At 33.0% G+C, this 15,093-nt stretch overlaps 3 protein-coding genes across 9 annotated transcripts; 2 read left to right on the plus strand and 1 right to left on the minus strand.

The window, feature by feature from the left end:
* Positions 1-6: 6 nt before the first annotated feature.
* Positions 7-2,896, plus strand: LOC101492765 (uncharacterized). The gene is made up of 5 exons (XM_004498542.4): positions 7-385; positions 485-727; positions 974-1,042; positions 1,497-1,689; positions 2,338-2,896. The coding sequence occupies exons 1-5, from the start codon at positions 50-52 to the stop codon at positions 2,733-2,735; spliced, it is 1,239 nt and encodes a 412-aa protein (XP_004498599.1). The 5' UTR covers positions 7-49; the 3' UTR covers positions 2,736-2,896.
* Positions 2,897-3,384: 488 nt separating this feature from the next.
* Positions 3,385-7,850, plus strand: LOC101493099 (uncharacterized). 6 transcript variants are annotated; one of them, XM_027334122.2, is made up of 8 exons: positions 3,385-3,544; positions 3,658-3,751; positions 4,779-5,012; positions 5,531-5,639; positions 6,008-6,053; positions 6,657-6,754; positions 7,106-7,164; positions 7,490-7,850. In XM_027334122.2, the coding sequence occupies exons 1-8, from the start codon at positions 3,532-3,534 to the stop codon at positions 7,617-7,619; spliced, it is 783 nt and encodes a 260-aa protein (XP_027189923.1). In that variant the 5' UTR covers positions 3,385-3,531; the 3' UTR covers positions 7,620-7,850. The 6 variants fall into 6 exon arrangements, with proteins under 6 accessions (XP_027189923.1, XP_004498600.1, XP_027189925.1 ...); XM_004498543.4 differs by having other exon boundaries at positions 7,505-7,850; XM_027334124.2 differs by lacking the exon at positions 3,385-3,544 and adding an exon at positions 4,401-4,524 and having other exon boundaries at positions 3,652-3,751.
* Positions 7,851-8,199: 349 nt separating this feature from the next.
* Positions 8,200-12,260, minus strand: LOC101493638 (uncharacterized). 2 transcript variants are annotated; one of them, XM_004498546.4, is made up of 3 exons: positions 12,155-12,260; positions 11,497-11,855; positions 8,200-10,719 (listed from the first exon to the last, which is right to left on the minus strand). In XM_004498546.4, exons 2-3 carry the CDS (start codon positions 11,832-11,834, stop codon positions 8,496-8,498), a joined length of 2,562 nt encoding a protein of 853 aa, XP_004498603.1. In that variant the 5' UTR covers positions 11,835-11,855; positions 12,155-12,260; the 3' UTR covers positions 8,200-8,495. The 2 variants fall into 2 exon arrangements, with proteins under 2 accessions (XP_004498603.1, XP_004498602.1); XM_004498545.4 differs by lacking the exon at positions 12,155-12,260 and adding an exon at positions 12,005-12,148.
* Positions 12,261-15,093: the final 2,833 nt, after the last annotated feature.

Here is a 15,093-nt window from a genome sequence, read left to right on the forward strand (position 1 = left end):
GTGTTTGTGACCACTGCGAGTTTAGGTCAGAAAGAAGCATTTAGAAAAGATGGCAACGGTTTTGAAACTGTTATCATCAGTATCACTAGCAATAGCATCGAAACCTAAAAAACTGATTCATCACACCAATTCTTTTTCAAATCTTAGAACCGTTAGCAGCAACGCCATGAGAATGCCAAAGAAGACAGAAGCAGCGCTTGCGAAGGAAAAGAGAAGAACGCGTTCGGATAGAGAACTCGATAAGGATACAATAATTGAACTTTACAATAACAATTCTCATCTTCATATTCCTGTCATGCTTCCTCAAGTTTTGGATGTCTTCTCAAATTTCGAGTTAACCTCTTTCGTCGATTGTACCCTTGGTGCTGCTGGCCACTCCACCAATGTTCGTTTTTAATATATTTTCATTATTTAATTACTTGTGCTTATGTGCAGAAACTCATCTTTATCTTTTATTGCTTTTGTTATTCAATTAATGCAATAGGTGATTAGAGGTCATCCTGAATTGAAGTATTTTGTTGGGATGGATGTGGACCCTGTTGCACATGACTCGGCTCAATCCCGCATCAGTTCCGTTTTGGACGATAATGCGTCTAATTTGAAAGTGTTTACTGTGTTAAGAAATTTTAGATACATCAAATCTGTGCTTAGAGAAACAGGCGAGAAACACTTAGGGACTGAGTCTGTTGATGGCATCTTGATGGACTTGGGAATGTCATCTATGCAGGTTTGTTTCCTAGTTTTATATAGGATACATTGATTTGCTTTTCTGTATTGTGTCGCATTCATGGATTTAAATGGCTTGAACATGTATCGAACTGCTGCTATGTATTGTGGTTCTAGAGTGTAGTTCAAAACCATTATTATGTCTAGTCTTATGGTGCTGGAATTTGTGGTTGAATGTTTTGAAACTTTCATCATATGAAGATTAGTTTTCTTATTATTTGTTCCTTATATATATTTTTTGTTTTAGGTGGACGATCCTCAAAGAGGATTCAGTGTGCTTGGTGATGGACCCCTTGATATGCGTATGGATCCTCAGGTATAGTTTAATGCATTTTGGAGTTCAATGCAACATTTATGTGATTGTAAATTGTTAATTTGTAGAATAGGTGCAGTTTGTTGATCAATTAGTTGGAGTGAAAAGTGTTGGCATCATGTGAATGTTGTTTACTGTTGTATGGTACTTTACTTTGTAGTCTCTTTCCTTAATTTGGATGGTTTAACTCCAACCCAAAACATGCATTGATATTTCTATAATACTGTTTTGTGGACATTTGGCCTGACTCACGGATATATGTAAATTCCATGCCTCAATCTTTCTCGCCAGTGAAACGTGCCTATTTCGTTTTTCACCTCATTGAAATTTTTTTTGAATGATCAATTATAGAAGTAAATAATTTACTTGTGTTGTGGAATCATGTTTTTTCGACTGTTTACTGCAAGTAATACATGATTTTTCTTTCCTATTAAACTGATGGACAGGCCTATGACAGGCAAGCCTTAAAGCAGAAGACATATTAAATTCTTGGCCAGATGATGACGTGGGCCGTATCCTAAGGGATTATGGGGAAGAAAGTAATTGGCGTACTCTTCAAAAGAAAATTATACAAGCCCGTTTACAAGGTGGATTACATTCCACTAGCGACTTGCTGGATCTTATTCGGCGTGTGACTCCTGCAATGAAAGGTAGCTCCTTTTCCAGTTTTCTACTGCAGCTCTGTTTTTTTTTTCTATGACTATAAGCATCATTTCTCATGCATATGCCATTGCTGACCGAACTACATTTTTCAAATTATGGTATCAGATGGTAAATTTTTCCCCTCACCATGATTTCCACTTCACATTCAATCCTACTCAAATGTTTATTACATTTCATCCTAATGAAAGTTTCCTACTTGGTACTATTGTCACCAATTCTTGAAGACTGTAACTAGCATTGTTGGGCTTGTGCTATGACTATGATTTTATACATGAACAACAAATTTGATTTCATAGATGGTTTGATCAAGAAACCTTTGGAGGAAGACACTCTTCTTGCCGTGCATGGAAGTAATTCAATACAACTATTCTTTCTTGATCGAATCACTCCATATTAAATCCATTGCAACAAGCATTGTATGGATTGATAATGTATCGAAGGTTTGATGAGATGTTAGAGATAGGCCTCCTTGCATGATATAACATGTTATTTTCTCTTCAATATCATTCTTGAACTACATGTTTTCCGACATTTGAAGGATTCATAACTTGAGTTTTGACTCAGACCACATTTTTTTTTTCATGGAAAGTCGTGAACTGTAATTATTAACACGAAATTTAATTACACTGCAACAGGTGGAAGGCAAGGTTGGATAAAGACAGCAACCCGGGTATTTCAAGCATTGAGAATCGCGGTCAATGATGAACTGAAGACTCTCGAGGATTCTCTCTATTCATGTTATGACTGCCTTGCACCTGGGGGCAGGCTTGCTGTCATATCCTTTCACAGTTTGGAAGACAGAATTGTGAAGCAAACTTTTCTTAATATAATTAAAGGGAATGAAGACATGGAAGATAGTGATATGAGGAAAATGATTGATGAAATCAAAGAAAAAGAAGCATGGATAAGACAAGTATTACATGGATCAAATGGAATAATTCTCACAAAAAGACCAATCACGCCGTCAGAAGAAGAAGAGACATTGAACCGCAGAAGTAGAAGTGCAAAGCTCAGGGTTATTCAGAAGATTTGAAGATAAAACTTGAGATTGTTGTTTGGTGTACTGTAAAGCTCTTAGAAATATTCATAAACCAGTCTGTATTTTTGTTTTTCTACATATGCATCTTTAGATATTCATATTATATTATTCACCACTTTTTGTTACTAGAAAAAAGGTTCAATACTTTTGAATGACTACACGGTTGCAAATTTTCAACAAATAGCAAAATACTTTTTTTTTTTTTTTTTTACCTTGGAGTTCTTGTAAATTATCATCTGAAAACTAAATTTAATGACTCTTCTGGTTAAACTTTGGACACCTACCAATTTATGAAAAATGTAATTTGTATTCATTTAATTTTTGAAAGTTTCTGTTTGTATAAATAGGTACAAAAATTAACAAGGCACTGATGATTTTTTTTCTTCACGTTTTCAATTGACTAATGTTTAACTTTTCATGAAAGATGTATAAATGTAAATTTTCAAAATTAAAATAAGTATTTTTTCAATAATAAACTGTTAAAGAATCATATAATATTATTATATACTAAAAATTCAGCAATTCTCATGATTAAAAATGAATGAAGCACATCTCTATCATTTATTTATCTAGTTTAATTAGATAAAAGGAAATAAAAGAGACTAGAACATCCTTTTCAACAGGTTAGCACCATGCGAATAACCATACTATTGTGGTAAAAAATAACCTCTGTGTGTGTATATATTTATATTCCATTAAAAGAAAACACACTTTCCGTGACAATTGGAGAGTTGTGAATCCTGTTCCTCAGAATCTAATCTAACTCCCAACTTCCTTACCAATCAGATTGATGGGTCATTGTGGTAACCAAAATCTCAATACTTTTCCTATTGAGTTATGGGAGCTGCTCATTTTTCTCTCTCTCAAATTCTTATTTCCATTAATCGCTGTTACCGGTACTTTCCTTTTTTTGCAGCAAAAGCTATTCTTTTGTGTAACAAATGGTGGTACGGACATGGACAACACTGTCACTTGGTTACATACACATCCTTTCAAAATTTCACCCACCGGTTTGTTTACTTTACTTGCTTACATTACATTCATTATTGTAGAAACAAATGTTGCGTTAGCAGTATAGATAAGATATGCTATGCGGCATCGTCAGTGCTTAAAAGTCACCCGAAACTTACAATTATGATGACACTCTCCTCAATCCTGATTTTTACTGCTGAGACAATGATTAGATGGATGCTAGTTTGATAAAAATAAGGGAAAACTATTCGACCCTCATAACTCAACTTGTCGAACCTATACTAATCGAGTCAATGTCTCAACCATAAAGATAGTTAACTTATACTTCTAAAGAGTGTCGTTGATTTTTGTTAAAGTTTCAGGTTAATTTTAAATATTGGTGCATGGTGGACCACCGTAGTAGAATTTGCCTATGCTATGTACTATTTTTCACCTTCGCCAGTATGAGCTGAGCTACATGTACTTTCTTTACATAGTATATATTAAGGCATGATTGTATTCACCTTTTTTAACAAAAATGTCACATTCTTTTCACTTTGTTTTATGTTTTCAGATATTTGTATACATGATTATTTTGCCTATGATGAGAACTTCTTGCACCACTTTTTTTTATGCTTTTTCAAAGGCATTTATGCTTGCACATTCATGATTTACTTGCTATGAAATGTGATCTGAAATGGACCTCAGTGATGGTTGGAGTAGGGTGTTAACAGTGGAGCTTTGACAGAGTATGACCATGGTGATGGGGGTACCGGTATTTGCAAGCACTTCAACGCTTAAGTCAGTGCGTGATTGAGGAGAGTGAGAGGTAGTTGTACCTTTTCTCGAGGGGTAGATTCCTATTTATAGACGCAGTTGTTTGTAGTTTCAAGTGAGTACACCATCAGTTTGAGTTGACCCAGGAATTGGTCCTTTGCCGGGTTAGTTTGGATTGGGTCTCGGCCTAGTCTGAAACAAAATGAATGTTTGTCCAATGTTGAGAAGATGAGAACTAATTTTACTAGTGATTTTCTGTTTTAATCTTTTCTAGAGTTGTTACTTTTGTTCATAACTTTGAAATTTTAGGAATAAAATGGACATCAAGGTGAAGGCGACAACTTCCTCGGATTCAAATGCGAAGAAAGCAAATATGTTTGCTACCAAAAAGGAGAGAATTAAACTGCCAACATATGATGATGATGTTCTTGGAGGAAAGAAATGCCACATCAGTGAATTTCTAAGCCAGCCTAGTGGAATTGCAGCAGTGTTGAACACAAAAGCCTTGCAGTCATTTCAATCTCTTGATGCTAACACATACAGGTTTGCCACATTGTCAATTCTTTTCTGGTGGCTTAAATTATTCTTTCAATGGTTTGGTTTTGGAGAGTGCAAATAATTTCACTCATCTGAATATTGAAGTTGAATTAGAGCCAAGTTCAGGACCAGTTTACAATTGACAGTGCATACCTACTTCTCTTGCTATATTTGGCACTGGCAATTCATGTATGAACATAACAAGCCTTGTGCTGAATTTGGATAAATTTTGTTTTTTAGATTTTTGGTTCCAAAGTATGTCTCATTTTATTTATGGTATATACTAAAAATGAAATAGTTCAGCTGATAAACTCAGTTGAACCATAAAATATGTTAGAAAATACTATTTCTATTTGGCATGCGTGATTGTCGAATGAATAGTCTAAAATAAGAAGAGTTTAGGAAGTTCACACCTATACATACTAACATTGGTTGTTTAAAAACAAGAAGTAACTATGTTATTGCACTTGTGCTGTGGAAGAAGAGTGAATCAGAAATAAAATAGTTATTTCTTGTATGTATAGGTGTGAACTTCCTAAACTTCGACTTTTGAGCTTTGAAGCTTCTCCTTTCATAGATCTGCGGGTTACATCAACAGATGAAGATTGCTTGGTTGAAATGATTTCTTGTAAGGTGTGCCCTCCTACCCCAAACCAAAAGTACTAAAAATGTTTGATGACCCTACTGTGGCCTGAGGTTTGTAATACCAGATTATCCTTTTCCCTGAATAGATTCAAGAGAGTAACTCCAATGCATAATAAATTTCTATGTTTGGAATGATTGTTCTGACTATTGAGAACCTCCCAATAGCAGATTAAAAGTATTCTGAAGCATGTCACACTTAATAAATTTTACATTAAAACATGCATATTAATTTAATCAATGTCCTAAGATTCGATAAACGTGATATAAGCATTACTTTTATTGAACATGCATCTTTGCAACACTCATTAGTCACTTATCCTATTTCATTTTTCGATACTTCACTATATTCTTCACAGTTTGAAGGTTCAGAACTTGTGGAAGAGCAAAACAACCACTTTTCAGGTATATCTATATTGTGTCCATACTGATAGTATGGGATCTCATTCATAGATCGTTTACGCGATATAAATTCTTCCCTTTTTTCCTTATACATGGAAATTGATATGTCTCCCCTAAGAGAAAAAAAAAATGCTTCATTCAACCTATTAAAAGGATTTGGAAATATGATGGGAGGGATAATGAAAAGGACATCAATTTTAGATTGGATCAAAGAAAGAAATCTTTATGTAGTTGACCACATGCAAAACCATTTAATTGGCATCTTAATTGAAAAGAACTATTGTCTTCTATTGGTTTTTGGTTCCCGAGGTGTCAACTTAGTGGTAAGAGATTGATCTTGTAAATTCAAGGGACGGAGTTCAAATTTCATAGTGCCACCGTTTTTAATAATAATTTTTCCTTCCCCAATTTATAAAAAGAAAAACTGATAGAGGCTAAAAATGGATTTTCTCTAGATATCTGAAGAAATTTATTCAAATACCTTTGAAATTTATCTCCAATTTATGCTGAAGAGAATGCATTGTTGTGACTCTTCATTTTTTGCTATCTATGCTTTTTACAACTGTGTCACAGTAATGTTAATTAATCATTTCTATGGATTTGCAGCATTCATGATAAATCACATGACATGGGGTGATGGTGATGGTGATGGTGATGCTGAATCATTTTTGGAAGTTGATGTCAAGTTGAATCTCACACTTGAGGTCGGTCATATACTAAAAAAAAACCATAGCGTCTCTCTCTCTCTCTCTCTCTATATATATATATGTGTGTGTTGTGTATATCCATGAACTGCCCTACATGCCAATACCACCCTTATTTAAATTCAGTTGATTTTTATTGTTGTTGAAATTCAATTTCCAGTTTGTTTCTTTTCTAAGAAACTTTGAAGTTAAGTTGGTTGATTCATCCTTAATCCTTGCTATTTCAAGTTATTATCTGCATAGAATTTAAACATTTTTTGATAAAAGAATATTACTATGTAACTATGGTTCAGTATGATATTACTGTACTTATCTTTTACCTTTCATCTTAAAAAGTATTCTGTTTTGCAGATCTACACGCCCCCGTTTACCATGATGCCTATTTCAGCTGTTGAGCGTCCTGGAAACATGTGAGTTATTTAATTCATAATCTTACTTTTATCCTTCTAGTTTACGTACTATACACATTTCACATTGTTAAGTTTTCTGATGATTTATTGCTACATAAATCATTACAAGTAGATTCCCACTTTAGAACTGAGATAAAATGAGTTATTTATTGTGGAGTTAATTTTGAGAAAAATCTTTAGCCTTTATTTTAGCTTCTCCTTTTTGCCCTGGATCATTTTTATGTAGTCTGTGGGAACAGATAATATAGGTTGGTTTTCATTGTTGTACTTTTATATGATTGTATGCAACTTATTTATTCAGATATTATATTATAATGTAAAGAAGTGTGGCTATGTGCAGAATGATGCAAGCTTTAGTGGACAAGCTAGTGCCACTTCTACTTCAGCAGATGCTAAAAGATTATGATGAATGGGTTCAAAAGCAATTATATTCTCTAAATCAATCTTCTAGTTAGGGAAAAAAATGTTTAAGCTTTTTTTTTAATAGAGACAACAAGTGAGGGATAACTTTTTTATGTTTAGGAAAGAAGGGAGAGAGTGAAATGAATAGTGAGCATTTGGTTTCTTGGAAGTCTGTGTTTAGAGTTAAGACTATCCATGTAACATTAAGGATTTGGATTCTCTGCATTAAAAAAACACCTATATTTACACGCATTAATTGATTCCTATTAATGGTTTGAGATGAATCGATTCACATTACAATTTTATCACGAAATCAGAATTGTAACTTAATTTTTCTTTCTTTTTTGTGGCCTCAATACATTTTATTTAGTTTGGTAAGGAATGACATTTATAAATTAAGGTTTTGAATCTTCTAATTGACAAAAAGTATTTCGTAAGCTAGTTAATAATGAAAGTCTTTACAATATAAAATGATACAAAAGGAAGAAACAAGAAAAGCTGATCCAAAGGGCTACAAATGTCTAACAACGAAAATGTAAGGGAAAGTGCATCATCCATAAACCACGTTATAGTTCCCTGGAACATTTCACTGCCATCTTACTATGGTGGTCTTACTTGACTTTTCATCTCTCATGCAGCGAAAGAAGGTCTAGGTCTATTATATTTCATGAAGATAATAGTTTCATAATTCCACATACTCTTACAAATATTTATTCAAGGCTTCCTTAAAAGGAAAACCACAAACAAAATTGGGCAGTCGGAACTCAACATTAAATTTAAGCAAACATGGAAGTAAACAGTTCAAACACACAAAAACATTGTATGCTTTAAACAGCAGAAACAAGACAACAAATAATACTGGCGTCCAGAGTATTTGGTTTTCTGGGAATAATCCCCATCTTATAACCTTGATTTTCCCACTCTTCCTACTACTCCCTTCTGTGCTTTCTTTCTCCACGATCATTGTCATCCCTTCTGTAGTGCCTTCTTTCTCCATGCCCATGACCATCATCGTCCCTTCTGCGCTTTCTTTCTCCTCGATCATCATCATCGCTTCTGGGCTTTCTTTCCCCATGAACATCCTCATCCTTCAAGTGTTTTCTTTCTCTGTGATCTTCCTCATCCCTTGAACCTTTTCTCTCTACGTGATCATCCTCATCCCTTGACCTCTTTTTCTCTATCCAACTATCCACATCCCTCGAGTTCTTTCTTTCTCCACTGCCATCCTCATCCTTTTTGTTTTGTGCTTCTCTGTAACGACCCTCATCCCTTAAGCGCTTTTTTTCTCCATAATCATCTTCATCCCTCAAGGTCTTTCTCCCTGTTCGATCATCCTCAACCCTTCTGACCTTTCTTTCTCTGCGATCATCCTCATCCCTTGAGCTCTTTCTATCCTCATCCTTTTTGTTTTGTGCTTCTCTAAGATGACTCTCATCCCTTAAGTTCTTTCTTTCTCCATAATCATCCTCATCCCTCAGGGTCTTTCTTCCTGTACGGTCATCTTCAAACCTTCTGATCTTCCTTTCTTTGAGATCATCCTCATCCCTAAACTGCTTTTTTCCTATAGAATAATCTTCATCCTTTCCATGCTTTCTATCTCCACGATCATCCTCATCCCTTAAGCTCTTTCTTTCTCTATGGTCTTCCCCGTCCCTTTTATGCTTTCCTTCTCTAGAATCATCCTCATCCCTTAAGTATTTTCTTCCTGTGCGGTCATCTTCCCTCCTTCCATGTTTTCTTTCTCCATGGTCATCCTGATCCCTTTTATAATCATTATCATTTCTTCCCTTTCTTCTTGTTTCATAATCCTCCCTATTCCGATCAATACGTCCAACAGATTGTGATTCAACATCCCTGTTATAATTTCTGCCTCTTGACTCAGAAGCCTCATTATCATTCCCTCTGAGCCTAGCTAACTTAGGATAACCATCCCTTTCTTGATTTTCATGTTGGTAAATTTGAGATTTCAATTCAGACTCCGATTTACCAAACTTCCTATCCTCTCCGTCATGCTTAGCAGATTTGGCAGTCTCCCTATCTCTATCGTCATCAATCTTCTTGTCACCCTTTGACACTGCTTGAGTTCTAGAATTTGAACCCACTTTATAATCTCTACCATATGATTTTCTTAAAGAATTCAACCCATCAACATTAGCACTATTTCTCCCTTTTTCCGCAACATTACCTCTGTGATTTACCTCCTCCTTTGGCCCATCTCTCTTTGCTACAAACCCACTTTTTCTAGTTCTTTCATACATGTGATCACTAGCATCACTGCCTGAATCACTATCACTGCTACTCTCATCAGAGGATGAGTATGATCTCTTTTTCACATGTTTATCTTGTCCTGAAGCATGCCTAACACCAACTTTATCAGAGTCCTCATTAATAGAACCGTACCTCCTCATCTTCTCCTTCTCATGTCTACTATGTTTCTCTTCCTCACTATCAGCATCAGATTCCTCTTTGGAATCACGACGTTTGCTCGTCTTTGTACGTCCCTTCACTTCTTTAGTCCTATGCCCGGGGAAGCTTTCAGGATCAGAATCATCATCTGAAACATGCCTCTTACTAGCCTTTTCTGGTTTTTTATTACTTTTTCTTGCACCATTGCTGTCATCAGTATCAGAAGTAGAATCAGTATCATCACTGTCCACCACCTTGCCTTTCTTGTGGGTCTTAGATGTCTTCCGCTTCTTTTTAGCCTTGACCTTCCTCTTAGCATCACTATCAGAATCAGATTCATCACTACTGTCCGTATTATCTCTACCATGCTTCCTTCTACCTGTCTTCTCATCATCCGTACTGCTGTCTGAATCAGATGAATCATCCTTGTACTTTCTCTTGAGACTCCCACCCTTCTTGTGATGCTTTGTCTCTTTAACACCTCTTTTCTTAGTATTTTCTTCTTTTTGAACTTCCTCCAGTTGTTTCTTCCGACTGAAATCTCTATCCAAAAAGGCGTGTTCACTTTTCAAAATATGTTTTGCATCCGCAATAGAAACATCTTTCCCTTCATTTCCAAGCCCATCATCATTCCCATCAGTATTTAATTCATCAACTTCAGATGAAACTATACCAAGAGCAGCTTTCAATGCTTCCATCTGCTTTTCCTTTCTAGCAGCAATTTGGTGAGTCTGTGTATCAGAAACCCTGAAAAATCAACAAGAAATATTGTTAGTGATACCTAGGTATCAACTTCAAAAACACTATATACAAAAATAGTGATGACTCTGATGAGTGTATGCCTCTCTCTCTATTACTGCATTCACATGCGGCAATGGGAATCTGTATATTCAGCTTTTTCATTAAAAAATCGTTCTAATTATTTTAGGTATTTTTGTAAGTATTTAGAATATATCAAAATCTGAAAAAAAAAAAAAACTTTTATGACTGTTTTTGGGAAACTAATCTGAATTGTTTCTTATTAAAAAATGGGCAGTAAGTTACAAAAAGAAAAAGTTATGGTTTACAAAAATCTGTAAAAAAACAAATCCTGTTTTTAAACAACCTTCTAATCACTTTTTTCAACCAAACAAACGAGCAGTTGACAGTATCCTGGACCTATGTCTAAATGCATACAGCCCTAAAATGCCCACAATAACTAATAGCAAAAATACAAATTGAAATAGCCATAACCCTACCTATAACCATACATGCAAACCTTTTATTTATCAACAGTGTCGTCCAGATAATCAATTCATTTATGAAATTCATAAACCAACCAAAACATGAACACTAAGTCACTAGCCACTAGATTCAAACTCACAAAGAATAACAATACCATGCTAACAAACAATTAACAGAGAGTAGGGACAATGACAATTCAACAAACAGTGTTAACATCAAATCATCAGACAAACATCAACTAAAACAATCAGTAATCAGTAAAAACAGCCTAACACAAATATCAAAATCCAAAACACTCACTTCTCCAAATTGGAGGATCCATCGTTGTCGTCAGCCGCAGCCTCCAAATTAATTCGAGCCTCCTCGAGTTTCTCAGCAATCTCGGACTCAGTATAACCTTGATCAATCAGCTTGTCTTCAAGGATGACAAGCTTGAGCTGAATCTGACGCTTACGGTCATGCTCAAGAATTTCTTTGTTGGCCTTTCTGGTAACACCAGCAGTACCCTGATCGGCCTCATAACCCTTCATGTTCTCGGCAACCTTCGAAGTCCTCGGCTTCACGAAGAACTTGTTGCTCTGAATGTATCCATTGGTACCTGACCCTCTTGGGGTCTGCAAACCTATTCCGTTATACATATCGTTCGCTAAAAATAACCCCTGCAATTGAAATCCCAAAAAATTATGAAACCCTAATTTCGATAGCAATTTACAGATCTTAAAATATATACGATGCAAATAGAAAACAATTGAAAAAATATCATAAACCCTAATATAATAGACGGAAATTAACAGATCGAAAAAATTACTGTAGAAACGATAGAAGAATATATTTGATGTTTGATTTGACACAGATAACAAATTGAAGACCGAAAGATGTATTTGTGAAGGGAACGGAGTGAATATGCAAAATTTGTTGGATGGTACGAAAAGAAAATGAAGAGAAAACCTAGTAGTACCTTCTGATTTTGATATTATTTGAAAATACCGTTCACACCGCTGTGTTTATTAATACACCACATTCAATTTATTTTGGATTATATTTTCTGACGGACTTTTGATTTATTAAAATTTAAATTGCATTTACAAGTATAACAATACATTATTGGTATTTCAAACATTAGTTTCACTTTATTGTGGATTAATAGGACTCTTGAATTTTGATTACTAAAGTTTTAAGGATTTTTTATATTAATATTTGTTTTTTTTTTAAATTCTACAATAAATTGTCTTATATTAAAAATAAAATAACAAATTGTCCTATTTTTAAAAGTTGTATCATGAGTATGCAACTTTTTTTTATGTTTGGGAGGAGGTCGCATCATAGGATGCGAGTGAAGTAAAATATTTAAATATTTAAAATACATTAATAAATAATAATAATAATAATAATAATAATTGTTCTAAACAAAAAAAAATAGTAAATTGTATTAATAATATAAAATAAAAAAAATTAAATAGTTATTGATTATTTTTTTAATATAGCGCAATTATTATTGTTATTATTGTTATTGTTATTATTATTATTATTATTATTTATTAATATATTTTATTTTATTAATAGTATTTTAATTTTTTAAATATTTAAATTATTTTAAATTTATTAAATAATCAATATTTGAATAATTAAAATGACAAAAAAAAAATCTACCTCACCCGCATCTACATGATGCGACTTCCTAAAGAAAAAAAAATTCATCAGGCCTATGATGCAACTTCCAGATTTAAAAAGTAGAACAATTTAGTATTTTATTTTTAATGTATGGCAATTTAGTGTAGAGTTCATTAAAAAAGTGATATTAATATAAAGAATCAAAGTTTTAACTTGAATTATTAATAAGATGACTACATTGACATCATCTAATTACATCTGGTGATGATTTTCGTAGCATCGTCTTGTTGCATCATCATTTGGTGATGACTAGTGTAACATCATTCGATTGCATCGTTCTATTCATTTGCTAGTTGCATCATTTATTGGTGATGATTGTTGTAGCATCTTTTGATTGCATCATTTTTTGGTGATGATTTTCGTCGCATCCTTTGGTTGCATAATTCTTTGGTGATGACTCTTGTAGCATCATCTGGTTACATTATTATATGGTGATGAATATCTTAGCAACCAATACAGTCATCACCATAGGATGATGCTACTATGCTGACACAATCATCACCTAAGGTATGACTATATGACTATTTTAAAATAAAATTATATTTGTATGATGTGAATCAAACAAAAAAAAACTTTACTAGGATCAAAATCAAATAAGCCATAATTACAAGAACCAAATACATATTTAAACATACATTAAATTATATAGTATAAAATATATAATATAAGCATAGAGAAAGAAAATAATCAAAGAAGCAGAAGAAATTAGAGAAAGAAAATAACAACAAACATTTTGAAAGATCTATAATTTTATTTTATTTACATGTTTGGGATGACCAACGTTTGCATGCCTTAATACATTGACAAACTACAATTAATTGGTAGATCTATAATTAATATTAGAATTCTTGTATGATCAAACATAGATATTAATCTTTCAACCTCTTAGTTCTTTATGCTTTCTTTTAATTATATTTTTTTTGTATGATCAATCAAAGTATTAATATAGGGAAAAGAATATTACATTAGATGACGAAACTTTGTTAATAGTTTTAAAGAGGGATTGATAATTGAGAAAATAAATAAGAATTTATATAAAGCTAGGTCTTGAGGTATTGATATTACAAGTGAAACTATAACCCTAAGTTTAATTTCTATTAATTCAAAGTTGTGTTGTTGTATACTTTCGTTATAATTTTTATGTTATCTTTACGTTTTTGTTATCACAAATCAACAATAATTTTCATTAGTTTAAATGATATAAAATCTTGATTAATTTGGTAGTTGTTAAATTAATCTTTGTAGATGCGATAATCTTATATACTACTACTTGACAAACTCATACACTTGGAGAATTTTGCGCAAGAGGTTAGATACAAAAGATTGGAACTTGAATAATTGCTTCTAACAAAGTTGATCATGATAATAATAATAATAATAATAATAATAATAATAATAATAATAATAATAATAATAATAATAATAATAATAATAATAATAATAATAATAATAATAATAATAATAATAATAATAATAATAATAATAATAATAATAATAATAATAATAATAATAATAACTCTCACACTCTAAGAAAAAAACACTCAGAAAATATTTTTAATCTTACCAAGTGTTGAAGTAACAATGTCAATTATAAGGAATGAGAGTTTGAATTATAATTGCCTCTTTTTAAAAAATCCTATTTAAAAACTAAACAATTTAACTCAAGATTGATCTTGGTTATAAAAACGAAGAACGTTCTTGGCTAGTGGAAAAACAACAATATCAATTTATTAATATAAAAACTGAATGTAAGACAAACAATAAATAGAGATTGAGATAGAGAGATCACACAAGCATATATTATGGTTCACCCAACACGAGTTATGTCCAGTCCTCACGAATGTGAGATTTTCCACTAAGTGATTAAAGCAAGAATGTTTTTGGTTTTCAGCGATCAGTCTTGATCTTTTACACAGTCTCTACCTTTCTACCTAGAAAGGATTTCCACAGGTTACCTAACACGATTTCAGAAAGGATTTTACAAACTACCTTTTAAATCATAAAAGGATTTTTACACACTACTCAAGTTATGTTAACAATAGAGCCTTGAGTTACAAAGTAATGATTTTGAGAATGTTAGAATATGGGTATTGCTCAACTCTTGTTTGAGAAATATATTCTATTTTTAGAACTCAGTTATCACTGATAAAAAACACTCAGAGAATCGAACTTCAACTTTAGAATAGTTTGGCAAGCTTGAGTATGATTGTATGATTGATATTTTTG

This window comes from Cicer arietinum, chromosome 4 (genome assembly GCF_000331145.2).
Source record: "Cicer arietinum cultivar CDC Frontier isolate Library 1 chromosome 4, Cicar.CDCFrontier_v2.0, whole genome shotgun sequence".
Taxonomy (NCBI): domain Eukaryota; kingdom Viridiplantae; phylum Streptophyta; class Magnoliopsida; order Fabales; family Fabaceae; genus Cicer; species Cicer arietinum.

What these genes read in the sequence shown, in the direction of transcription:
- LOC101493099 (XM_027334122.2), top strand. An exon ending in GCAAAACAACCACTTTTCAG is followed by an intron (nt 6,054 to 6,656) that starts GTATATCTATAT and finishes ATGGATTTGCAG; the next exon opens with CATTCATGATAAATCACATG. An exon ending in GTTGAGCGTCCTGGAAACAT is followed by an intron (nt 7,165 to 7,489) that starts GTGAGTTATTTA and finishes AATGTAAAGAAG; the next exon opens with TGTGGCTATGTGCAGAATGA.
- LOC101493638 (XM_004498546.4), bottom strand. Translation starts at nt 11,834, where the DNA reads ATGTATAACGGAATAGGTTTGCAGACCCCAAGAGGGTCAGGTACCAAT. An exon ending in GGATCCTCCAATTTGGAGAA is followed by an intron (nt 10,720 to 11,496) that starts GTGAGTGTTTTG and finishes TTGATTTTTCAG; the next exon opens with GGTTTCTGATACACAGACTC.
- LOC101492765 (XM_004498542.4), top strand. Translation starts at nt 50, where the DNA reads ATGGCAACGGTTTTGAAACTGTTATCATCAGTATCACTAGCAATAGCA. An exon ending in CTGCTGGCCACTCCACCAAT is followed by an intron (nt 386 to 484) that starts GTTCGTTTTTAA and finishes TTAATGCAATAG; the next exon opens with GTGATTAGAGGTCATCCTGA. An exon ending in TGTGACTCCTGCAATGAAAG is followed by an intron (nt 1,690 to 2,337) that starts GTAGCTCCTTTT and finishes ACACTGCAACAG; the next exon opens with GTGGAAGGCAAGGTTGGATA.